Source organism: Peromyscus californicus, unplaced genomic scaffold (genome assembly GCF_007827085.1).
Source record: "Peromyscus californicus insignis strain IS unplaced genomic scaffold, ASM782708v3 Scaffold_2__1_contigs__length_46816999, whole genome shotgun sequence".
In the NCBI taxonomy this organism is placed as follows: domain Eukaryota; kingdom Metazoa; phylum Chordata; class Mammalia; order Rodentia; family Cricetidae; genus Peromyscus; species Peromyscus californicus.
In genome coordinates, this window is record NW_026294540.1 from 44,469,064 (window position 1) to 44,495,032 (window position 25,969).

Here is a 25,969-nt window from a genome sequence, read left to right on the forward strand (position 1 = left end):
ACCTTGGAGGGTTTTCTTTTGCAATATTAGGGCAGCTAAAGAGGTATCCCTGAGTATAGGACAGGGCCATGGGCCCAGTTCTGTGGACACTGAAGAAAAGCTAGCTAGAAGGTGCATTTGCTCCTCACCAATGTAAATGAAGATGTCCTGAGGCAGAAGGTTCAGATTCGTTTCAGAAAGTTTCTTGAAATCAGGAACTGGATCTTATAGTTGGGGGTGTTATTGATTTTCCTCAGTAATATCCTTTCTACCTCACTTAACATAAGGGTTCACAGGAAAGCACAATCAATTGGGGTTTAGCACATTGATAGAAGGCTACTAAGCGTATCTGGAAATCAATTCCAGTCCTGAAAGAATTTCTAATCACAAGACAGGATTCTGAGTAAGGACACAGAGAAAAGCATACATTAAATAAGCAATCAAGGGGCTGGAGAGATGGCTCAGGGGTTAAGAGCCCTTATTGTTATTGTAGACAGTCTGCGTTCAGTTCCCAGCACCCATGTCAGGCAACTCATAACCAACTGTAATTCCAACTCATGGAGGCCCTCTTCTAGCCTCCATGGACGGACGGACGGACGGATGGACGGACACACACACACACACACACACACACACACACACACACACACACACCATCTATCTATCTATCTATCTATCTATCTATCTATCTATATGGAAATATGCAATCAGCATTACAACTAGAAAAGCATATTTTGAGATGTGCATCTAAGTGCCACCATGTGGGGCATTTACCCACCACCCCCACAGTTCCCCAGAGTTTTCTTGAGTGCAAGCAGCAGGAAATATTAGATAGAAGGATTTATCGCGGAGATAAACAGATAGAAAATAAAGGATAGCCTCGAGAGGGCCTGGAACCTTTTCCAACAGCCCCGACTGTCTCTGCCCCAGGGTTTTTATAGAGACACCAAGGGGTGGAGCAAAAGACCTCCTCTCCCAGCACAGCCAAGTGCAGACCATCTCAGACACCTGCACTCAGGCCTGTGGTCCTAATCACCCTCTATGTGGACCTGCTGGGTAAAGCCACGAGGAACCCAAGAATGGGCTCCCACACCACCATGATTATGTGGGCTTGATATACAGAATATTTTCCCCAATGTTTCACATTTTACCTTTTAACTGGAAGATTTTCAAACATTCTCTGTACAAAATAGCATGTTAACTCCGTGTCTTCTCCCCTACAGGTCTTCTGTAAGTCTTTCATGTTACTTTGATTTCTTTCTTTTTTTTTTTCTTTTTTCAATCCATTAAGAATTTTGTGTAATGGAGATAAAAAATAAATTGAAATGAAGTTACTCTTTCTTCCTTCCACTATTTATTCAATAAACTCTACTGGGCATCTGCCTGTGAGAGGAACCCAAAGAAGGATTAACTTCAGTGACAAGAACACATTTCGAGAGATGGCTCAGTGCTTAAGAGCACTGGCTGCTCTTCTAGAGGACCAGGGTTCAGTTCCCAGCACTCACATGGCCGCTCACACCTGTCTGTAACCCTAAAGGCAGGGGATTTGATGTCCTCTTCTGGCCTCTAAGGGCACAAGAACACATATAGTTCACAGATGCAAGTAGGCAAATGCTCATTGATATTTAAAAAAAAAATTAAAGAGAAAAACAACTCTACAAATAAAGATAACAAATTTCTGTGGCACAAATTTGAATGAATTTATGAATGAAATGGAGGAAACTTCCTTCTCCTAAGCATCCAGATTGGATGCCCGGACTATCATTGATGTGTCTTTAATTCCGTCGAATGTTTTCTAAAATGTCACAAAGGGTGACACAAAGGGTGAGAACAAAGAGACAAGGATTGCACCCAGTTGCTGCTGCAGGGTGGTGGTGGGTGGTGGAGGAGGTGTGCGCGCTAGGCGGGTGATTATTTCAGGCCCCAATCGGATGCCGTAGTCTCGGGTCCGGAAGTCGTCCGCTGCCGGAAGTGGCGCGCGGTTTCGCGCTCGCGGGAAAAGTCGTCTTGTAGCTGGGTGGCGGCAGGAGCCTAGCTGCCATGAGCCTCTGGGTGGACAAGTACCGGCCGTGCTCTCTTGCCCGGCTGGACTATCACAAGGAACAGGCGGCGCAGCTGCGCAACCTGGTGAGCAGACGCGGAGGGAGGAGAGAAGCCGGCGGGGCGGGCAAGGGGCGGGAAGGCGGGCGTCCAGGGCCCGCGGCGGGGCCAAAGGGACGAGGTCCCCCGGTGCAGTTTCTGCTGCGCGGTCCCGTGAGCTTGGGGTGTGACCTGGCGGAGACCGAGGGAGAATAGGAGCAAGCCCCGGCTGTAGGAGGGCCTGGGCGGATAGGCTCTCCTGCTACCGGTATGTGATGGAAAGCTGAGGGGGAGACGGTACTCGGGATCCTGTTCCTCGTTACTAACCTCTTCGGAATTATTTTAACGAATGCCTCTGCCCTCCGTATGAGAGTTTTTGGAAGACTCGAGAGAGAAGATATGTTTTAGTTGTCTTTTTTGTTGTTGTTGATATTGCGTGCAATAATTAAAAAACCGAGCAGTGTACTTGTGTATGCACACCGGTTCTCTTTACAGCTTTAACTCTAAGTTTCCTAGGATGGATACATTTTATTGGATTTCTAAGGCTACTTGTACTGACTTGGGACTGTATTATTAGAGCAGGGGTTTCGTGTACTATTTCCCTGCGTTAATAAATTTGCTTTTAAACAGTCTGCATCTTCTCTTCAGATCAAGCCCACGCCCATAGTGCTCTTTAGTTTAGTAGCACGCTCTTACTGCTGTCTTTTCCATAGCATCCCTTATGTGAAGTTTTCCTTTACCTCCCAAGTGAACTTGCAAGGAAATCAGTGCACCCACTTCGTAGCAAGAGAACCATTTTGGGGAACCCCGGCAATACGAGCATCTGTCTCAGTTACAGAGGTCTATTCTGCATTCCATCAGCTTTTATTTTCAAAAGTGCCCCTTCAGAGAGCTTGCTTAGGGAGTTCCTGCTTTTAAGCATTTAGTGTTGTGCCTTCCATGTTCTGTGTTAATACATGCAAGTTAGATTATTAGGACCCAGAGAATAATAAACATGCCAGAGTTTGGTAAATTTTCTATTGGAGTTGGATGGTAAACAGAATACCTTAGTACTTTAAAAGTAGTTTGTCTAACCTGGAGCACCTGGGTTTGATGAGCGCAAAATGCTGTGTTCTTTCTTCCCTAGGTACAGTGTGGTGACTTCCCTCACCTCCTAGTATATGGACCATCAGGTGCTGGAAAAAAGACAAGAATTATGTGTATCCTACGAGAACTCTATGGTGTCGGGGTAGAAAAATTGAGAATTGAGCATCAAACTATCACAGTAAGCATCTCATGTCAGGCTCTACAGATGTTTTCATCTGGCAGGGGTTTTCCATCCTGGTTATGTGTACATCCCTCCCCACCAGAGGCTGCCTAGTGTGTGACTTAAAGTGTGTGTGTGTGTGTGTGTGTGTGTGTGTGTGTGTGTGTGTGTGTGTGTGTAGGTGTAGGTGGGGTGGGAAGGATAACTGTCTGCTGTGAATCCTCTCTTTGCCATTTTGTTTGAAGAATTTCTTTACCATCTCCTAAGCCAGGCTGGCTGACCTTGGCAGCTTCTGGAGATTCTCCTGCCTCTGCCTCCCACCTCCCTGTGAGGATGCCCTGGGATTACAGACATTAGTCCTCTCTACCAGCTTCTACGTGGGGTCTGGGACCTGCACTGGGGTCATGCTTGTACATCCATGCACAGCAGGAGCTTTTGCTCATCCGTTCCCCCAGTCTCTGAAATGCCCTGAAGTGCTCCGCAGCCCAGCAGAATTAGCAGTTCTTTACCAACAGTAGTTTGTAGTCTGCCTTGATTGCGGTTGTTTATCTTTTACTTTGGCCAGATTGTATTTGTTTTGAAGTTATGTAGGGAACATGCTGTGCCTTCTTTCAAGTTCTTCATGGCCTCTACTGGAGTGTCTTATTGCCTTTTGAAAAAGGAAAAATGCTTAGTGTGGGTGGTCATGCTATTAATAGAATCTTTGGGAGGGTAAATGGATTTTAGACTAATGTTGAGATACCTCAGAAGAAATGTATTATCTTACAAGACAAAAAAGATGAGTAGAAACATGAACTATGCTCTCGGTTGGTGAGCTTAATATTTAAAAGTCTTTTCCCCAAGTTATGGTATAAACTTCAAGTATAATCCCAATTTTTAGCATCTGTGATGCCATCCTAAATTCCATTTCTGAAATGAGATAAAGTTACAAAGAGGATAAGTGGAGTGGGTGTATTTATTCTCTTTTTTCATCCATGGAATCAGGTTGCCTCACACAAACTAACTTAGGGGAAGTGGGTCTATTTGAAGGAGGGGGAGTTATTGCAGTATCTTGATTTTGTGAGATCAGAAATTGCAGTCAAATCCAGTACATCAACTTGAGTCTTGTGCCTTGAATTTCAGAAGATTTAGTCTGTGGTCAGTTGACGGTGCCTTTAGGCCTAAGGTGAGGCAGAAAAGTCATAGGAGTGCAAATTTATGAAGGAAGCGCTTCCTCTGACAGTGGACAGGGAGCAGAGTACCAGGCAGGAAGGGACCAGGCGCAGATATCTCCAAGGACCCACCCCAGCTCCACAGTCCACCTCTTCTTCTAGGTAGGCCCTACCTCCTAGTGTTTCCAGAACATCCCAAAATAACAATACCAGCTGAGGACTGAGGTTCCGTTCTTAAGTCTGTAGGGACATTGCTTATCCAAACTGTGACATGGGCTTCTTTTAGGAGATGGCAAATGAGAATTTAAGTCTAAAACAATAATATAATGATTCAGCCTGTGAAACCAAATAGCCCACAAGCATGCAGAGTGTTAATTTAGTGGAAAGGCTGAGCCAGTATAGTTGGTCATCTATTGGAGGAAAAATAAAGATGAGTCCTGTGCCATACGGTTATGAAGTTCAGTTCTATGTGATTTAAAGACTTACATGTTAGGATGAAATACTGGCTACCTTAGAATGACGTATCTTAGACTGTGTGAGCTACTGATGGGCAGGAGAACATGAAAGCTACAGGAAAGAAGTGGGTATTTAGAGCATGTGACTTTAGGTCCAAAAGTCATAGGATAAGCTGAACCAGCAGAGAATGATTGGCATAAAGTATGTGAGGGGCATGTTAGATAATGGTCTCTCAGATAGATAGCGGAGAGACACCTTGGTCTAGAACAGCAAGTAATCACAGGGTGAAATGTGAGTGGGCCATGACATGTAAGGGAATGGGAGCTTTGGGATAGCCCAACAGTGTGAGTCTGTTCTGTATTATAAAAAGCAAGATCAGAATCCATCCAGAAACTGAATAGCCAGATGTTTTAGTTTCTTTTTTAGCTATTGGGTCTATAGACAGCTAACATGGACATGTACAGTGTCAACAGAGTGAAAATCCATAAAGGTAATTAGCTATAGAACATGCATGTTATAAGTTGATACATGGTCATCACCTCACACCAGTTGTCTGAGAGGGATTTCAAAGAAGACACATTTTTAAGTGGGAAGAGCAAAACAGAGGTATGTATGAGACCTCCTCTTTTTATATTTTTATTTTTCATGGAACGTGGATCCTATGAATGTTGGATCCTGTGACTGTATTTTTCCTTTATTTCTGTATTAACATGGAAGGCTGCAGGTAGTTGACAGTGGAGATTTGGTGATACATGAAAAAAGAAGACAGCCAATAAGTAAGTAAATGTTGAGCAGACTCTTATTTCTTTCACAGACTCCATCTAAAAAAAAAATTGAAATCAGCACCATTGCCAGTAACTACCACCTTGAAGTTAACCCCAGGTAAATTGCTACTAAATATTTTTAGAAAAGTAGTTAGAAATTACAACTTTTAGCAAAGAAATAGTTCACGTCATTGTCCTCCAGCTTAGAGTGATTTTTTGAAATACTGTTGTACATTTGGAAGCTCGGGATATAAAGCAGATTAAAGTAAAGCTGCATGCTTGACCCATGGCCTGGTGCTGGCCTACTGTGCTCTCACTGAAGTCCACTCGCTCTGCAGAACTCATTGTTTTCCACAGTTCCTTGCATGAGTTCTGTTGAGGTATCCTGACTCAGTTAGTGCTGGTGAGCATGAACAAAGCTGTCTAAAAAGTTGATCCTGTCTGGAATGAGTATTTCAGATACCAAATGTGGGCCACCATTCTTCTTTGGTAGATTTTGTGTTTCATTGTCTCGATTAGAAGATTATGGTGGTCACTAGCCGGTGCCTGGATGCCTACTGAGATAGAAGATCCAAGTCCTACTATGGGGGTTGGGGGGACACTGGGGACCCATGTTGCAGTATCCGAGCTGGGAAAAGTATCAGGGTTCTGTGTGACATTTTTGGAGGTTTACAGATCAGAGGTCCTTAGGGCAGCGGCCACCATGGACTATGTGACAGAGGTAAGTGTCTCTGGAGAAGAAGGGGTAGAATGGAGGGAGAGGATGGGGGAGTCTTAAGCTCACGTGTGTGTGGATTTGGCGTAGGCACTGTGTGTGTTCTACATGAACTGTCGTCTTCGGTCCGTAGAATAACTCCGAGATGGTTCATCAAAGGAAAGATCAGGACTGGATCAAGTTATAAAACTAACATGTTTGCTCCATAGGCTACTTGGGGAGTATACCAGCTCTTGGCTGGGAAAATAATCACCAGAGTCCAGATGTTCTGATTGAGTTGTAACAAGTAGAGGGAAACTTAATGGCTGTGTGGGTAATTATAAAGTAATTGACAAATGATATGTAATTAGGTCTTTCTGTAGTGAGTGAGGTAGTAGCAAGACATTTGTTAAACTGTTAGTTTTCTCCTTAAGTAGTAATACTACTGTGAGAACACACTGAATGTTTTCAGTGGTAATACAATTGAAATTTGTTAATGAGCCTAAAACATCTCCTTTTTAAAGGTTTATAATAGTAATTAGATATTACTAGTTTCAACAAAAGTTTTAACCACAAGATCTTCAGTTGTAGCCAAGCATGGTGGTATGCTCTGGAGGCTGATGGAGGAGGATTGAAAATTCAAAACCAACGTGGGCCACATATAAAAAAAACCCTGTCTTAAAAAGAAACAAAGGAAGGCCAACTTGCTGACATTTTTCATGTAATAACCGATGAAGAATGAGGGTGTAATACTTGGTGAGTATTTGCATCCATGTACCCATCATTCTCCTGTTGTACAGTGATGCAGGAAACAGTGACCGGGTCGTAATCCAGGAGATGCTGAAGACCGTGGCACAGTCACAGCAGCTTGAGACCAGCTCCCAAAGAGACTTCAAAGGTGAGTGCTACGGAGGCTTCCTGGGAAGCTGCCGAGCACCAGTGGTCCTTATTGGAGTTCAAAATGAATGCGTGCTGGGCACGGTGGCATTTGGGAGGCAGAGGCAAGACGATCTCTAGTGCAAGGCCCATGGTGTACACAGTGAGCCCCAGGACAGCCAGGGCTACACAAAGAGACCAGCCTCGAAAGAAAGAAAAGACAAATGAATGCGAGCCCTGGTCTCTGCCCATGTGTTCAGTCTTCTGTCTGTGGTGCCTATTTGACATTTCAGAGAAAGTACTGGGAGCACACACCACTTAAAATAAGAAACATGATTTCGAAAACTAGTTTATGACTAAAACTTCCCGTTGTCAACTGTGAACAAAGAAAATGAAAACCGACTGTAATCCCATCTCCTGGACAGCCATCGTTGACTGATTTTTGCCTGCCAGTATTTTTTATATGCATGCATTTCTTTCATATAAGATTTTGTGATGACAAAAATGCCGGCATTTGATGCCTATCATGTATTTTGTCAAATTCTTCATATGAGGGACAACGTAAATTTATATTTCTCCAAAACAGTGATCTAATCTGCATGTTGCTATTTTTTATCTTTGTCATTTTGGAGAAAAAAGCAGGTGTGTTTTTTTCTTTTGTAAATGTATTTATTGTTTGCATTATTTGTAGTTATTTTTAGCCTGTTGTTTGTATGTATGTGTCTGTGGTGTAGGGGGCATGATGTGATGTACAGTACACAGGTGTGCAAGTGCACACGAGGCCAGAGGTTGACACTCTTGTCTTCCTAGTTCACGAGGTGGGGTCTCTCACTGATTTCAGCTCTGCCGACATGCGTGTGAGCTCCAGAGATGCTTCTGCTTCTCCAGCTCTGAGTTTTATGGCCAGCTTTTTCCATGACTACGGAGCTGAACTCAGGTTCTCATGCTTCCAAAGTTAGATTAACATTTTCCCATTAAATTTATGGTTACGTGAAAAGTATTGGTTTTCTTAGAACTTTGAATTCAATGTGATTATTTTCTGTTGACCATTTTTTACAAAATGTGAAAAAAATAATGGTAGGTTTCTTGTAGTCTTTGAAAGTAGGAGATCAGAAGGGGTTTTTCTAGGTTTGAGGCTTAGATGCTCCCATGTTTTATTTTCAGAAAGCAGTGAAGCACACAGCTACATGCTGCAGGCACTACCTGTTTTTCCTGCCACTCCACATCCCTGTCCTTGTCTCTCTCACCCTGCTGGGCTCTGTGTGGAGCGTCATCTTAGCAGGAAGCTGCCTTTGCTACTTTGAGAACCAAGGACTTGCTCGGATTTCACTGTGTGGGGGTCTCGTGTTCTCAGCCACAGACTGGGCCCTATGGGGCCTGCTCCTGCTTACGACTTCTGCTTTCCTCTGGCTGTGATTCCCAGTGTGTCCTGAGGGCAGTCTGTGGTATCACATTGTAACAGTGGGGACAAGTGTCGTGGAGTCCTCCTTTTGTTGCCACTCAAGCCTGGTGTCCTGTCTTTGCCCCTTTTGCGCAAATGTGAATGCAGTTTGACTTACACGTCGAGGTTGTTTTGTCTATGGACATTTAAGTGGAACCCTGCTGCTACTGCCGTCCTTTGGAAACATCTTGTTAATATAATAAAAAAATACAAAACTTGGATTCATCCCCTGCCTATTCACAGTTCCTGAACTACTTAGGACTGTCTGGTCCTGGATTGCAGCCAGATCCAATCTTCCTGTACATCCTTCCAGATTGTCCTGTGGGCTGTACCCATTGGCTCTGACTCTTGCATCAGCGATTTCCAAAGTATTAACAAATTCCTTAGAATTTACAGTGTAGCTCAGCACGTCCTTGTCTTGCAGCTTTGTTATGATAAAGGCTGAAGTGAAGGGAGAAGTCCTGGTTTTTTACTTCATTTTCACCACTGTTTCTTCGTCTTATTTGATTATAACATTTAAATACCCTCACCTTCTCTAAATCTGATTTGTCCTTTTCAAAGGTAAAAGTGGAATATCAGGCATCTATTTAGGATTTCATGCCTATTAATGAGGACACAGTAAAGGCAGAAGTTAACTTAAGGCTTGAGTGGCCCCCAGTTGAAGCTGATTTTGTTTCTTTTTGACCCAGTGGTATTATTGACAGAGGTGGACAAACTCACAAAGGATGCTCAGCATGCCTTGCGCAGGACCATGGAGAAGTACATGTCCACCTGCAGGCTGATTTTGTGCTGTAACTCCACGTCTAAGGTGATACCCCCAATTCGCAGTAGGTGCCTGGCAGTTCGTGTGCCTGCTCCCAGCATTCAAGATGTAAGTCAGGTTAAGCTTTCCAGAAATATTTCAGCTCAAACTTTGTTTTCTAAAACGTGGTGAAGCATATCAGTCATTTTAGGGCAGCTGCAGACAGACCCAAAGGCCAGCCATTAGTCGGTGTACAGAGTGATGTGTTTAATGGTAAATAACAAATCTAGAACACGTTCTCTTTTGTCTGTCTTTTACTTTTAACAAATGAGTATTATGAATTCACTGCAGGAAATCTCGGGAAGTATTTAGTGTCTTCTACCTTAAGCTGATTTACTTTGTTATAGGGGGAAATGGGAGCTTAGAGGAAGTGGATAATGTGAGGATCCCCGGTCCCTTTGGGGGAGTCAGTGCACTGATTTCCCTTTCATATTAACAGCTATCAGTAGAGTGTACTAGTTCTCACAGTAGACAGCTTCCTCACGCACAGTAGATCGTGCAAGATTGTGTAGAGCAGTACCACGTGAGTCCTCTAGGAGGCAGAGCAACACTGTGAAGGGCTCCACAGCGATGTTAGCAGAAGTTAGAAATCGCCTCACATGCTTTTCCTCTTTGTTAATTTGTCTTACAGATTTGCAGTGTATTATCCACTGTCTGCAAGAAGGAGGGTCTGGCTCTTCCTTCGAAACTGGCTCACAGGCTGGCAGAGAAGTCCTGCCGAAACCTCAGGAAAGCCCTGCTTATGTGTGAAGCTTGCAGAGTACAGCAGTGAGTGGGGCCGTTACCAAGGGAACACTCCGGGACAGGAGAGTGTGGTGTTGATTGATTTTCTTTGTGTCTCATAGATACCCTTTTACTGAAGACCAGGAAATCCCCGAAACAGACTGGGAGGTGTACCTGAGGGAGACTGCAAATGCCATTGTCAGTCAGCAGACCCCACAGAGGTAACAGTGTGAGGGAGGCACAGACGCCATGGCGTCTACAAGTAGAATTCAGTCTTGAGCCTCATTGGAAGGGAAAAATTGCATGTAAGATCTGAAATATAGTGATCCAAAGTAGTTAGTGTGTATAGTTTTATGCTTTTCTTTAATCTGTTAACATGTAAAATTGAACTTTATTTATGTCTTTCTTTTCCCCAAAAATTCTAGGTAGCTTAGTTTTAGTGCACAGCATAAAGTACCTAGTGTGCTCGGGCTGAAAGAACAATTGTAATTGTTGTAATTGCTTTGTTATTGATGCAGAATGTGCTAGAGAGACACCGAGCTTCCAGCTCTCATCCTAACTTAGCCAAATGTCCTCGACAGGTGACTTCCCCTTAGATTTCCAGCCTTTTCATTTTTCTCATGGTGACGCTGTGTGTTATCCCTCTAAGGGTGCTTGTGCTTAGTTACAGAGAGCCGAGAGGTTGTACAGTATGGGTCCAGAACTACAGTACACTGTTGATGCCCAAGGACAGGCTCTGGAAGGGGAATACAAAGTACTTAGAAAGCATCCTTTTGCCACACTCTGAAGTGGCTTCCATTCACGGCTTTGGTTTGTCACTCAGTAGTGGACAGTAATGAAAGTGTCTCAGCCACTAGTTCTTGGCTTATGGCAGCTTCACTGACATTGAAGAAGGCTCCATGTCTCGGAGTAAACCTGACAGTTTTGAGGTTCCCCTGCTGTGGCAGTGTGGCATTTCCTCAGCCTCATCCTTGTTGCCTCTCGCAGCTGAGAAGCAGGCTGTCCTGGGCCCTAGTGGGAGTTGATCATTTTACGGTGCAGAATAGACTTGAGTGCAGCCACAGAGCCCAGGTGTCCCTGGTTTAGATGAAATAATGGTGAGAGGAGTGTGTGTTTCTCGGTGGGTGTCTGATGAGTTAGGGTTTGTAACACTCTTCTTCAGTTAGTGCAGTGGTTAGTGAGACTTCGTGGGTTCTGCTGTGTTACACTCAGACTGTGGCAAGGCAAGGAGTTTGAACGAGTGCTTTTAAGAAAACTTGTAAATCACTATCTTGATTGACCTGGAGTGATCTTCTGCAGTAGCTTATTCAGAACCCTGAGTAGTTGTTTTCTCTTTTGGTTCAGGAAATGTGTTATAGAAAGACAAAGACAGTTGTTTTCTGAGTTTAGAGAACAGCATTTTTTGTTGCTCTGACATGCAGTGTATGCATTTCCTTCACACCCTCCCGAAAATGTCATGAGGGAAGCTGAGTAAGGGCTGAGGTTTGCACTCGGATTGGCTTACCCTGGCTGAGCTTACCCGGAGCTCTGCCTGTCCCTTCTGTGAAGGTCAGCGTTGTGTCCCTGCTGTATTGTTTACAGATAGGTGTCATACTTTGTGCTGACATCACTTCATCACTTGTGTGATTGATGGGTGGCAGCCCAGTCTTTTCATAGCCACTCTCTAGATACTTTAAGCATAAAATTCTGTCTGGAGAAGATGCATAAACATAGTATTTGATACATCAGTAAAGTGAGTGTATTTAGTTCCTGATGTGTGTGATTGAGCTCAGGCTTTACATTTCAAGGTCTTAGTTTCTTTTCTTTTTTTCTTCTTAATTTTTATTGCTGTATGCATGTGTGTGTGTGTGTGTGTGTATATCGATATGCAGAGATCAGAGGATGACTTTTGGGAGTCATTTTAGCCTTTCACCATGGGTTCTGGGGATCAAACTCAGGTTATTAGGTCTGCGCAACAAGCAGATTACCCCAAAGTCTTGATTTCTCTCTGGTACTATTGTGAGTGATACAGTGAAGAGCCCTTATTATAAATAGCTACTGTTAAAAAGTATGAAAAAAAAAACTTTTCAAAAAATGAACTGGTCCTTGGCCATCGTGGATTATCCTTGGAAGCTGAGGCAAGACGAATGCTACCAATTCAAAGCTGGCGTAGTGAGGCTCAAGGCACTTGGGCTACAGAATGAGACTGTTTGAAAAGACAGCTAAAGTGGGGTGTCTCTCATTGGTATAGCACGAGTCAGGCAGCTTCTGTCTGCATATAGGTGACAGATCAAGTAAGAAAATGGGCCTGCACTGGCTGCTTCCTTACAACCGTTCCTTCAGTCCCTTTGTTTTGTGTAGGCTCCTTGAAGTCCGAGGAAGGCTCTATGAGCTCCTAACTCACTGTATTCCTCCTGAGATAATAATGAAGGTAAGTGGCCCTGTCGGACATCTTGAACATTCATGACATAGACTGGAATCAGCCATGTGACCACAGTGCTTTTGTAATGCTAGGAACATCATCATCATTTCTAGCATTCGGTAATTCAACAGATTCAGTCTGTGTGCCAGGCACTATTAGCGGACCACAGAAGACGGGAAGGAGGACCTTGGTTGTGACGTTATGTTCTTGGGGGTGACATGGGAGACAAGTGAAGAATATTTCATAATGTTGTGAGTCTTTAAAGGAAGGAAAGTGAAATAATAATAATAATAATAATAATAATAATAATAACAATAATAATGGAGCTGAGTTATACACAGCCATGATGGCTGCTCAGGGAAAGGTCTTTTTCAGCTGACAGTCAGCATTAAAAAGATGGAACTATAAAAATGGTTGGGGAACAGATGTTTCAGGAAAGACGTGGTGTATGTGGAGAGATGAGGCTGAAGACGTGGGTACAGTCTAGGCTTTATAGGATTGGTCTGCTGGCCACTTAGATAAATTTATTGATTTTAGATACTAGAGAATTCACGGAGTTTGATTCTATTAAAATTGCACAGTAATGTGAACAAACTCAAATGATAGCAAATAGAGAAAGAACAGTGTGGTCTTTTCAATATATAGGAGTTAATGCTTTGAGCAGACTTCTGTTCTTTCACCTAGTAAGAAGTGCCGTGTGTGTGTGTGTGTGTGTGTGTGTGTGTGTGTGTGTGTGTGTGTGTGTGTGTGTTGGTGTGTTGTTTGTAGTCTGTTCATTCAGTATAGGATAGATGATACCCCATTGTATGACCGTGTTAGTTTTTTTTTTTTTTTTTTTTTTTTTTTTTTGGTTTTTCGAGACAGGGTTTCTCTGTGTAGCTTTGCGCCTTTCCTGGAACTCACTTGGTAGTCCAGGCTGGCCTCGAACTCACAGAGATCCGCCTGGCTCTGCCTCCCGAGTGCTGGGATTAAAGGCGTGCGCCACCACCGCCCAGCGATGCTGTCGATTATTAACTGTTGCCCTCAGGGTTATGTGACTGACTGGCATGATTTCCCCACTTGGCCCCACAGTCTCAAGAGAACATTATACTCCATATCTCTAGCCTGGAAAAAGATCAAAGTTCAAGATACAGTTTATTTTTTTTACTATGTCTTTTATTTTTTGAGATTATAATATAATTACCCTATTTCCCTTTTCCCTTTCCTCACTCCAAGCCCTCCCATACCCTCCTTTTTGGTCTCTTTAAAATTCGTGACCTCTTTTTTCATTCATTGTTTTTACATATATGTATTTGTGTGTTGTGTATGTGTATTCCTAGATACATGTGTACAACCTGCTCAGTCTGTATAATGTCACTTGTATCAAGATACAGTTTCTGCTGCATCTGCCTTTCTTCTGCATCTGCCTTTCTTCTGCATCATCAATAAAGAAAAAGAAAAAAAAAACAACAAAAAACCAACCTGATCCTTTAACTCAGACTGTTGCAAGGGGTTTTCTATGTTTAGAATTTGGAAGACCTTGGATAAGCACCAGGTTTTTTTTGTATACCTAATGTTTTAATTTGTTTGGCTTTGTTGAAGGCTACTGATTCATACAAAAAGTAACAGCTTTATACATATATACACATATATACATACACATATAAGTATATATATACCTGCATACACGCATAAAAACTATGTTAAAGCTTTACCTTTTGTGGCGAGAGGTATAAGCATATTTGGCTGTTTTTCCCCAAGACTGCCTTTTGAGTCACCCTTGCTTCCTGTAGGGCCTGCTCTCAGAGCTCTTACACAACTGCGATGGGCAGCTGAAAGGGGACGTGGCGCAGATGGCGGCCTACTATGAACATCGACTGCAGCTGGGCAGCAAAGCCATTTATCACTTGGAGGCGTTTGTGGCCAAGTTTATGGCACTTTATAAGAAGTTCATGGAGGACGGACTGGAAGGCATGATGTTCTGACTCAGCTAGTGGCTCCTCCAAGTACCTCAAAAGTTGCGTTTATACAGATTTGTGCTGGGGATGTGGTATAATAAACTAGCTTTATTTACTAAATTATTGTGGGCTTTTTGTTTTTAAATTAATCCTCTCTACACTATTAATTATTTTAAAATTGTTCCCAGTTTTAGTGTTCCACATGTATTTCAGCTGAGTATCTGACATTTTTTTTTTCCTTATGGTATAGACTCCTTTTTTCCTTATGGTATAGGCAGATGGAGGGGTGGTTGGGGAGGTGAGTGGGTGGGAAGATGAGTGGCAGATTGGGTGGATGGGTGGATTGGTGGATGGATAGATGGACGGGTGCATAGATGGATAAGTGGATGGGTGGGAGGATGGATGATTGGATGGATTAGTGAGTGGACTGATGGAGGTGTGGATGGGGGATAGATGGATGGATGGAGGCACAATGCATGGGTGGTTACTATAAAGGAAGACTGGGGCAATATAACTGTCCTGGAAACAGTGAAGGTTATCCAAAGAGACAGTGTGTCTCCCTGATTGGATACAAGGAGATTGAATCAGTGAACCCCAGAAATATTTGACATCCTCTAAGAATTTCATGCATGCAAAGGGAAAAGCCTGAAGCTTGGTGCTGGACTGAGGAAAAACTTGGCTCCCCAAAAGATTGGTAGAGATCTGGTCATGTATCAGATCATTCTGCAGGAGACACTGGAACAGAGGGAGTCATGGCTCAGCGGTGGGCACGACCACACCTTCATCAGGACTGCTTAGTTTTGCATACTTCTTGCTTCACATTTAAAACTAACTCTCGCAGGGCGGTGGTGGCGCACGCCTTTAATCCCAGCACTCGGGAGGCAGAGGCAGGCGGATCTCTGTGAGTTCGAGGCCAGCCTGGTCTACAGCGCGAGATCCAGGAAAGGCGCAAAGCTACACAGAGAAACCCTGTCTCGAAAAACCAAAAAAAAAAAAAAACTAACTTTCATGTCAGGACCCTGAATAAGGAATGGGGTGTCACTGGACTCCATTATTCATCTACCCAATGTGGTCACTTGGACTAAACCTCCTTTCTCTGCTCTTCTTGTTCACTTGTTGGGTTTGGTTTGGTTTGGTTCGGTTTTGAAACAGGGAGTCTCTTTCATGTAGTCTGACTGTCCTGGAATTCACTATGTAGCTAGACCAAGCTGGCTTTTAAACTCACGGACATCCACCTGCATCTGCCTACCGAATGCTGGGATTAAAGTCATGCACCACCACGCCCAGGCCTTTTCTGTTCTTCACTGTTGTCTGCCAGGCCTAGGGAGGATGGGTGGCCAAAATCTAGGTTGTTAGAAGTGCCATGGCCCAGGCTCTGACCCTAACCACCCCTGGGTGCTTCCCTGCCTATATGCTATCCTCTGAATAGCCATCAGGTGAATGTCTGAGAGACGAGCAGAATTTTAAGGAACAGGGGTATCAGGTCTGACTGGTGGAGTCCTGGGCTGAGAAACTCCCAACACTACCCCTGAGATGCACACCAGACTCCTCTGGGTTACCTGGGCAAAAGAGGAACAATCAGACCAGGATGGGGCCTGAAGTCTCAGACACAACCTTTTTTATGTGAACATTGTCTCCATGTGAACACAGATTGGGACGGGGCTGTCATGCAGGGCCACCCAAAATACACAAGAGGCTTGTTTCTCCTTGAACATGGGACAAGCTTCAGCATTCCTAGGTAAAGTTAAAGCTATCTGGAAATCTACCTTTGAAGAACTATGAATTACCCCACTACCTTCTGAGCCCCAGAAAAGTAGCTGTTAGCCCTAATATGGCCCGTGATTCTGCATGTGAGGGGGCACTTTTCACAGAGGCATGGGCCCCTGCTCTGTATGGCACCTTTACATAGGCACAGGCCACTGCTGTAAAGTCCCATGCACAGAGCTAGGTGTCATATCCTGCTATAAACCCCCTTACCTATAGGCAAGCACCCCAGACATAGCTCCCATATTCATGTAAGGCAAAGTATCAGGCTCAGGTATTTATCTCTAGCCTTACAACCAAAGTTCCACATACACAAACATGGTTAGGTTTTAGGATCTGCTAGGTACCTTCCCCACAGTAAAACACCAGGTTAACACACACAAAAATGCAAGCATGCACACATGCACATGTGCAAACACATTGCATGCAGGCCTGTAGGAACCCTCCCCAGGCTGTGAGTCCCAGGAGTTTTTCCCCTAGCCCCATGAATGGAGCTATGGGTTTAGGGGAAGGCTAGGACTTGACACCTACCTCTGAGAGTGTAGCATTGTTATAAAAGTGGGGGATTCTTTGCAAGACCTGACAAGTATGTATGTGTTTGGCTTTGTCTGTAAGGGTGGGACTACAATGCTAAGCCCTATGTGGAGAGCTAGGGCTTAAATTAGAAGTCCATCAGGACCTGAGTGTGTGTGTGTGTGTGTGTGTGTGTGTGTGTGTGTGTGTCTGTGTCTGTGTGTCTGTGTGTGTATGGGGTTGTACTTGAGCTTGGTGAAGTAATACCTAGTAGGTCTTGACACCTACCATATAGCCAAAGACCTTCATACCCATAATATGGCTCACTATCAGTTCCTGCTGGATAAACCCTTCCTTACAGCCTAGCCAAACTGACACAAATCTCAGAACCTGCTAGGAATATCACCCTATATTGAAAAGATGCACATATGACTAGTATCACCTCCCATAAAACACCTCAGTATCACCTCCCATAAAACAAAGCTTCAAATATACACTCATGGCTAGGTGTCACATCATGCAAGGTACCTAATCTCTACAGCCAATGACACAGGTACACAAAGAGATGGTGTTAGGGCATTCTGACTGCCCCTGCCTTACAATCAAAGCACTCTCTTTCTCACTCTCTTGTCTCTCTAGCTTCCTCTGTCTATCATACACCCACAAATACATACACACCACTATGTGTCTGTTACTTCCAGACATTTCCTCCCCACAGGAAAGTCCCACATACACACACAGGGCTAGGTTTCTACTCCTGATAGGTACAATCTCCCTAGGAGGATCTCTTGGAAGACATGCTATCTATCTGTGTAAGAGGAATATATATATATGTATACAGCCAAAGCTAAACACAAAAAGCTAGGTGTCAGGTACTTTTGGTATCCGCTCCCCTCTCTGTACCTCCATGTTTTATACTCACTTCAGAAGTTTGGGAGCCAGAAACAGCTGATGGAGATGACCTCTGGCATTTGTCTTTCTGGATCTGGATTCTCTTGCTCAATATAAGTTTTTCCACATCCATCCATTTACACAGAAAGATGACTCAAAACCAAAGAGGGTTCTTGTGCTGAGTGTCTGAAACTAGTCCTGTGATTTTGCAGTTGTGTGCAGTTTACAGGACCCATTTCTTTATGAATGCCTAACGTGGGAGATGTGCTACTATCCCCTGTACGTTGGTCTTGAATTGTTTAAGAAAGCAAGCTAAAGTAGCCATGAAGAGCAAGCCAGTAAAGAGCTGTCTTCTGAATCTGAAGTTCCTAGAAAACTTCCCTAGTGATGGATTTTGAACAGGACATGGGAGCCAGATAAACTCTTTCTACCACATTGGTCGGGTCTGAGTGGCTGTGGGACTGGCAGGTGAGAGAGATTTGCCCTGACCGTGGGCCAAGCAGGAAAACTCTAGCTACACACATAGGCAATACACAGAATTAAAAATAATATAAATCTAGGGACCAGATATTGCTCTGAAGTCAAATGTAACTGCTGCTCTTGACAAGATGCAGGTTCAATTCCTAGTATCTACATAGCAGCTTACAAATGTCTGCAACTCCACTTCAACTGGATCCAGCACCCTCTTCTAGTCTTAACAGGCACCAGGAACATGTGTAGTGCACATACATATGTCCAGGAAGGAAATTCATACACAAAACAAAATAAATTAATATAAAAATATAAAGAAATCTTCTGAAAAATCTGGCTTAATCACAGAACATTTAGGTTTTAATTTTGACTCCAGTATTATTCTTATCAAAGTTGAAAGACAAAAATTGTGACCCAAACTAAATAAAGGATTGGTGGCAAGCAGTGGGTCTCTTTCCAATTTCCTTAAGTACAAATGGCATACAAAATTTCTGCATATTTAATATATATTTTCAAGAATTTGGAATTTTGCATAAACCCCTGCTAATATTATCAAGTCCAGACACTCTCTCTATCTATATGTATACCTATCTACCTACCTAACCATACACACATAGGTTTATGGTGTGCCATAAAGAAGGTAAATATCTTAACACCTATAAACCAATAGACATAGTGTTGCTTCCCTTTTGCTCCAGATTCACTCAGAAAACATCTATATTTTCTAATTAGAGACATTTTTCTCTTGCCGGGGAGAGACACAGGGCCTTGTTCCCACTAAAACATGGTCAACCCTGCACTATGTTCCACCCCTTAGACAACATTTTTCTTTGTGTTCAGCTACTTCTACATTAATTTCATAGGGAGAAAAGTTCATCTCACTGGAACAAGTGGGGGAGAAAATTGCTCAAATGAAGCCTCTTCAAGAAGAAAGCCAGAGTAGGGAGAGAGAAAGAGGATTGCTCTTGGGGACCGTAAGTGAGAGATTTGTGTGCACTACTCATATCCAATTGCTGTCTCTCTCCAGCTTCATCCTTTTCTGAGAACAATTCAATTTACAAATGCTGCTGGAGACCAAATATGCTTTGATGAGGACAAGAATCATGTGGAAAAGTATGATGTACAAAATTTTATGGGACATACAAATCATTATTCATTTCTAGTTAAAGTAGGAGAGTTTGTCTCCAGGAGTCCACAAGATCAAGGCTTGTTCATCAATGAAGTTATGATCAAATGGCCAAGCAACTTCCATCAGGTCTGGCTGAATTTCAACATTTAATATGTAGACAAATATCTGCAACGATTTATGAGAATTGATTGTGTGATGTCTCTTTGAAATTTTAAATTTTTTTATACTCTAATTTCTTAGCTTCTGTTGTGAGCTTGTGTGTGAATTCTCATGCATGTCACTGCCTGTGCCCATTGAGGCCCCAGTCAGCACTGGTTACCTTCCTCAGTTTTTCTCCATTTTATTTTAAACATGGTCTCTCTCTGAAACCCTTGCTTTCTGATTTAGCTATGCTCAACTGGACAGTGACACCCAGATTGTCTCTCTGTCTCCATGACTGCCATATTGGGAATACAGGAATACAGTTCTAAACCTCATTTTTCTATACTTCCCTTCTGCATAATCGAATTCAGGACCTCATGCTTATATTGCAAATACATTAAGTACTGAGCCATCTCCTTAGTTCTATTTGATATCTTCAATTTAGAAATGAATCAATCTTTTGATTTTGACTTTGATATATATATATATATATACACACATATATATACATACACACACACATATATATATATATACATGTGCAAGAACATATACATATGCACACAAGCACACACATTGATGGATAATGCTGGAGATAGAATTAGTTTAAATTGAAATTCAATTTGGGTGTGTTCATTCATGCTACAGTGAATGAATAAATCAGCATTCATGACTGTATATATGAGTGTGTGTTTCTGTGAGTATTCACATACATGCACACAATCATGTATATTTCCTTATATCTATGCATGCTGATGCTTAATTTTCCCTCAATTTAAGACAACTCATACTCAAACATGCCCACAGATTTTATAAAGAGGAAATAAATTACCAATGTTTATGCAATTTTTCATTATAACTGATGTTTGTGAGCTGCCTAGTTTGTATACTTGGAGCTGAACGCAGGTTTCTCTGTGAGAGCAGCCTGCACTCTGAACCACTGAGCCAGTTCTCCAGCCCCATGTACCTATTAATATGTAGATATTTATGAAACACACACTGACTTCCAATCATGGCAAGAAGCATGTCTAAGGGAAGGACAGAAATATATCTTTGCATACACAATTTCCAAAAATGTTAATATTAAAGTTGTGTTAGAAATATAGTTGTTTTTTAATATATATATATTTTTTTCTTTCTTTCTTCTTCTTTTTTATTATTCAGAAATTTTCTATTCATTTTACATACTAACCACAGATCCCCCTCTCCTCCCTCCTCTCGCCCCACAGCCTTCCCTCCTAACCACCCCCCATTCCTGCCTCCTCCAAGGCAAGCCCTCAAATGGGGAGTCAGAAGAGCCTGGCACATTCAGTAGAGACAGGTCCAAAGCCCTCCCCCTGCACCAAGGTTGTGTAAGGTGTTCTATCATAGGTACTGGGCTCCAAAAGGCCTGATCATGCACCGGGGATGGATCCTGATCCCATTGCCAGGCGTCCCCTTAAACAGTTCAATTAATTCAACTATCTCTCCTATGCAGAAGGCCTAGTGTGGTCCATGGGGGCTCCACAGCTATTAGTCCACAGTTCAAACTAGTTTAGTTTGGTTGTCTCTGTATGTTTTCCTGTCGTGATCTTGATGCTTCTTGCTCATAGAATTCCTCTTCTCTCTCATCAACTGGACTCCTAGAGCTTGGCCTGGTGCTTGGCTGTGAATCTCTGCATCTGCATCCATTAGTTACTGGATGAAGGTTCCCCAGTTTGTTCATGGAGATCTCATCTATTCCTCTTTCACAGGGTGATCCATGCATCCCTCTTAGGGTCCTCGTTATTAGCTAGCTTCTCTGGAGCTCTGGTTTGTAGTCTGGTTATCCTTTGCTTTACATCTAGTATCCACTGATGAGTGAGTACATATCATGTTTGTCCTTCTGAGTCTGGGTTACCTCACTCGGGGTAATATTTTCTAGTTCTGCTGTGTAGTACTGCATTGTGTCTATGTGCCACATTTTATTTATCCATTCTTCAGTTGAGGGGCATCTAGGTTGTTTCCAGGTTCTGGCTATTATGAATAATGCTGCTATGAACATAGTTGAGAATGTGTCCTTGTGGTATGTGTGAGCATTCCTTGGGTACATGCCCAACAGTGGTATAGCTGGGTCTTGAGGAAGATTGATTCCCAATTTTCTGAGAAACTGCCATACTGATTTCCACAGTGGTTATATAAGTGGCATTCCCACCAGCAGTAGAGGAGTGTTCCCGTTGCTCCATAACCTCTCCAACATAAGCTATTATCAGTGTTTTTTATCTTAGCCATTCTGACAGCTGTAAGATGGTTTTGATTTGCATTTCCCTGATGACTAATGATGTTGAACAATTCCTTAAATGTCTTTCATTCATTTGAGATACCTTGTCCTTTGCCCTACAAAACCTTTTCAGTTTCAGGAGGTCCCGTTAATTAATTGTTGCTCTCAGTGTCTGTGCTTCTGGTGTTATATTTAGGAAGTGGTCTCCTGTGCCAAAGCATTCAAGACTACTTGTTGTGGGAAAATGCCCTTGTATACTGGTTTAATAAAATGCTGATTGGCCAGTAACCAGGCAGGAAGTATAGGCAGTGTAAGCAGATGAGGAGAATTCTGGAAAGAGGAAGGGCTGAGTCAGGAGATGCCAGCCAGACACAAAGGAAGCAAGATGACAAGGCAGAACTGAGAAAAGTTACCAAGCCACATGGTTAAACATAGATAAGAATTATAGGTTAATTTAAATGTAAGAGCTAGTCAGTAATAAGCCTGAGCATAGGCCAAGCAGTTATAATTAATATTAGCCTCTGTGTGTCTACTTGGGGGACATGAGTGGGAGAAATTTGTCCCTACCGCCAGTCAGTCAGGACACAGGAAAATTTACAACTACAACTACTTCCTACTTTTTCTTGTATCAAGTTCAGTGTAACTGGATTTATGTTGAGGTCTTTGATGCACTTGGAATTGAATTTTATGCATGGTGACACATATGGATCTATTTGTAATCTATATATTGACATCCATTTATGCCAGCACCATTTGTTGAAGGTGCTTTCTTTTTTCCATTGTACAGCTTTGGCTTCTTTGTCAAAAATCAGATTTTTCATAGGTGTGCGGATTAATGTCAGGGTCTTCAATTTGATTCCATTAATCCACATGTCAATTTTTATGCCAGTACCAAGCTGTTTTTATTAATATAGCTCTATAGTAGAGTTTGAAGTCAAGGATCATGATGCCTCCAGAGGTTGCTTTATTGTACAGGATTCTTTCAGCTATCCTGGGTTTTTTGTTTTTCCATATTAAGTTGAGTTTTGTTCTTTCTAGGTCTGTGAAGAATTGTGTTGAGATTTTGGTGAGGATTGCATTGAATTTGTAGATTGCTTTTGGGAAGATTGTCATTTTTACTATGTTAATCCTATCTATCCATGAGCATGGGAGATATTTCCAATTTCTGATATCTTCTTCAATTTCTTTTTTCAGAGATTTAAAGTTTTTGTGATATAGGTCTTTTACTTGCTTAGTTAGAGTTACCCCAAGGTATTTTATATTATTTGTGACTATTGTAAAGGGTGATGTTTCTCTGATTTCTTTCTCAGCCTATTTATCATTTGTATATAAAAGAGCTCCTGATTTTTTTTGAGTTAATCTTGTATCTTGCCACATTACTGAAGGTTTATCGGCTGTAGGAGTTCCCTGGTAGATATTTTGGGTTCACTTATGTATACTATCATATCATATGCAAATAGTGGAAGTTTGACTTCTTCCTTTCCAATTTGTGTCCCCATTGATATCCTTTGTTGTCCTATTACTATAGGTAAAACTTTGAGTACTATATTGAATACATATGGGGAGAGTGGACAGCATTGTCTTGTTCCTGATTTTAGTGGAATCACTTTGAGTTTCTCTCCATTTAATTTGATATTGACTGTCAGCATGCTGAAAATTGCCTTTATTATGTTTAGGTATGTTTCTTGTATTCCTGATCCCTCCAGGACCTTTATCATGAATTGGTGTTAGATTTTGTTGAAGGCTTTTTTAGTGTCCAATGAGATGATCATGTGGTTTTTTTTTTCAATTGGTTTATATGGCATATTACATTGACAGATTTTCATATGTGGAACCATCTTTGCATCCCTGGGATAAAGCCTACTTGGTCATGGTGGATAACTTTTTTGATGTGTTCTTGGATTTAGTTTTCCAATGTTTTATTGAGTATTTTTTTCATCAATGTTCATGAGGGAGATTGCTCTGTAATTCTCTTTCTTTGTTGTATCGTTGTGTGGTTGGGGTATCAGGCTAACTGTAGCCTCATAAAAGGAGTTTGGTAATGTTCCTTTTGTTTCTATCATGTGGAACAATTTGAAGAGTTTTGGTATTAAATGTTCTTTGAAAATCTGGTAGAATTCTCCACTGAAACCATCTGGTCCTGGACTTTTTTTTTGGTTGGGAGACTTTATTTTGGAGATAGGATTTCTCTGTGTAGCTTTGGAGCCTGTCGTGGAACTCACTCTGTAGTCCAGGCTGGCCTCAAACTCACAGAGTTTGCCTGTCTCTGCCTCCCGAATGTTGGGATTAAAGGCATGTGCCACCACACCCGGCCAGGTTGGGATACTTTCAATGACTGTTTGTATATCCTTAGGGGTTATAGAGGTATTTAAATTGTTTGTCTGGTCTTGATTTAACTTTGGTATGTGGTGCCTATCCAGAAAATTGTCCATTTCTTTTAGATTTTCCAATTTTGTGGAGTACAAGTTTTTGAAGTATGTGCTCGTGATTCTCTGGGCTTCCTCATTATCTGTTGTTATGTCTCCCTTTTCATTTTTGAGTTTGTTAATTTGGATGCTCTCTCTCTCTGCGTTTTGGTTAGTCTGGATAAGGGTTTGTCTATCTTGTTGATTTTCTCAAAGAACTAACTCTGTCTTTCATTGATTCTTTGTATTGTTTTCTTTGTTTCTATTTTATTGATTTCAGCTCTCAATTTGATTATTTCCTGGCATCTATTCCTCCTGGGTGAATTTGCTTCTTTTTGCTCTAGAGCTTTCAGGTATTGTGTTAAGTCACTAATAAGAGATTTCTCTATCTTCTTTATGTGAGCATTTAGTGCTAGTGCTATGAATTTTCCTCTTAGCACTGCTTTAATGGTGTCCTATAAGTTTGGGTATGTAGTACATTCATTTTCATTGAATTCTAGCAAGTCTTTAATTTCTTTCCTATTTCTTCCTTGACCCAGTGGTGATTCAGTTGGACATTATTCAGTTTCCATGAGCATGTAGGCTTTCTGTAATTTTTGTTATTGAAATCTAGCTTTAAGCCATGGCAGTCTGAGAAAATACCTGAGGTTATTCTAATTTTTTTTTGTGTCTGCTGAGATTTGCTTTGTGACCAAGCATGTGGTTGATTTTAGAGAAGGTTCCATGGTGTGCTGAGAAGAAGGTACATTCTTTAGTGTTAGGGTGGAATGTTCTATAGAGATCTATTAAGTCCATTTGAGTCATAATATCTGTTAATTCCCTTATTTCTCTGTTAAGTTTCTGTCGGGCAGACCTGTCCATTGGTGAGAGTGGGGTGTTGCAGTCTCCCATTACTAGAGTGTGGGGATTGATGTGTGATTTATGTTTTAGTAATTTTTTAAAACAAATGTGTGTGCTCTTGTATTTGGGGGCATTAATGTTCCGAATTGAGACTTCATCTTTGTGGATTTTCCAGTGATAAATATGTAATGTCTTTCCTGATCTCTTTAGTTTGAAGTCTACTTTATTAGATACTAGGATAGCTACACCAGCTTGCTTCTTAAGTCCATTTGACTGGAAAGTCTTTTCCCAGCCTTTTATTTTATTTATTATTCTGAGATAGTGTCTTCTTTGAAGTTGAGGTGTGTTTCTTATATGTAGCACAAGGATGGTTCCTGACTTCATATCCATTGTGTTATCCTGTGTCTTTTTATAGGTGAATTAAGTCCATTGATATTAAGGGATATTAATGACCAGTGATTGTTAATTCCTGTGATCTTTTGGTGGTAGTGTGTGTGTATTTCTCTTCTTTGGGATTTACTGCTGCTGGATTAACTATTGCCTGTGTTTTGTGGATATATCTGACTTCCTTAGATTGACATTTTCCTTCTAGTGCTTTCTGTAGAACAGGATTTGTGGATAGGTATTGCTTAAATCTGGTTTTGTCTTGGAATGCCTTGTTCACTCCGTCTATGGTGATTGAAAGTTTTGCTGGTATATTAGTCTAGGCTGGCATCTATGGTATCTCTGTGTCTGCATTACATCTGTCCAGGACCTTCTGGCTTTCAAGGGCTCCATTGAGAAATCAGGTGTTATTCTGATGGGTTTGCCTTTACAAGCCACTTGGCCTTTTTCCTTTGCTGCTCTTAATATTCTTTCTCTGTTCTGTATGTTTAGTGGTTGAACTATTATGTGTTGAGGGTACTTTTTGTGGGTCTAGTCTGTTTGTGTTCTATAAGCTTCTTGTATCTTTGTAGGTATTTCCTTCTTTATGTTGGGAAAGTTTTCTTTCATGATTTTGTTGAGTATATTTTCTGTGCCTTTGAGT

At 41.9% G+C, this 25,969-nt stretch overlaps 1 protein-coding gene and 1 pseudogene across 2 annotated transcripts; both read left to right on the forward strand.

The window, feature by feature from the left end:
* The first annotated feature begins 1,942 nt into the window (after positions 1 to 1,942).
* On the forward strand, positions 1,943 to 14,669 carry Rfc3 (replication factor C subunit 3). Of its 2 annotated transcripts, none has more exons than XM_052754628.1 (9): positions 1,943 to 2,106; positions 3,185 to 3,322; positions 5,726 to 5,793; positions 7,170 to 7,267; positions 9,376 to 9,557; positions 10,120 to 10,256; positions 10,334 to 10,432; positions 12,534 to 12,621; positions 14,385 to 14,669. In XM_052754628.1, the coding sequence occupies exons 1-9, from the start codon at positions 2,020 to 2,022 to the stop codon at positions 14,574 to 14,576; spliced, it is 1,089 nt and encodes a 362-aa protein (XP_052610588.1). In that variant the 5' UTR covers positions 1,943 to 2,019; the 3' UTR covers positions 14,577 to 14,669. The 2 variants fall into 2 exon arrangements, with proteins under 2 accessions (XP_052610588.1, XP_052610589.1); XM_052754629.1 differs by having other exon boundaries at positions 1,944 to 2,106; positions 12,552 to 12,621.
* Positions 14,670 to 18,997: 4,328 nt separating this feature from the next.
* Positions 18,998 to 25,969, forward strand: part of LOC128120568 (vomeronasal type-2 receptor 116-like) — a 52,640-nt pseudogene continuing 45,668 nt past the window's right edge.

Coding starts and splice junctions, on each gene's coding strand:
- Rfc3 (XM_052754628.1), top strand. CDS start 2,020: ATGAGCCTCTGGGTGGACAAGTACCGGCCGTGCTCTCTTGCCCGGCTG. Junction 10,433..12,533: donor AGTCAGCAGACCCCACAGAG/GTAACAGTGTGA, acceptor CCGTTCCTTCAG/TCCCTTTGTTTTGTGTAGGC. Junction 12,622..14,384: donor CTCCTGAGATAATAATGAAG/GTAAGTGGCCCT, acceptor TGCTTCCTGTAG/GGCCTGCTCTCAGAGCTCTT.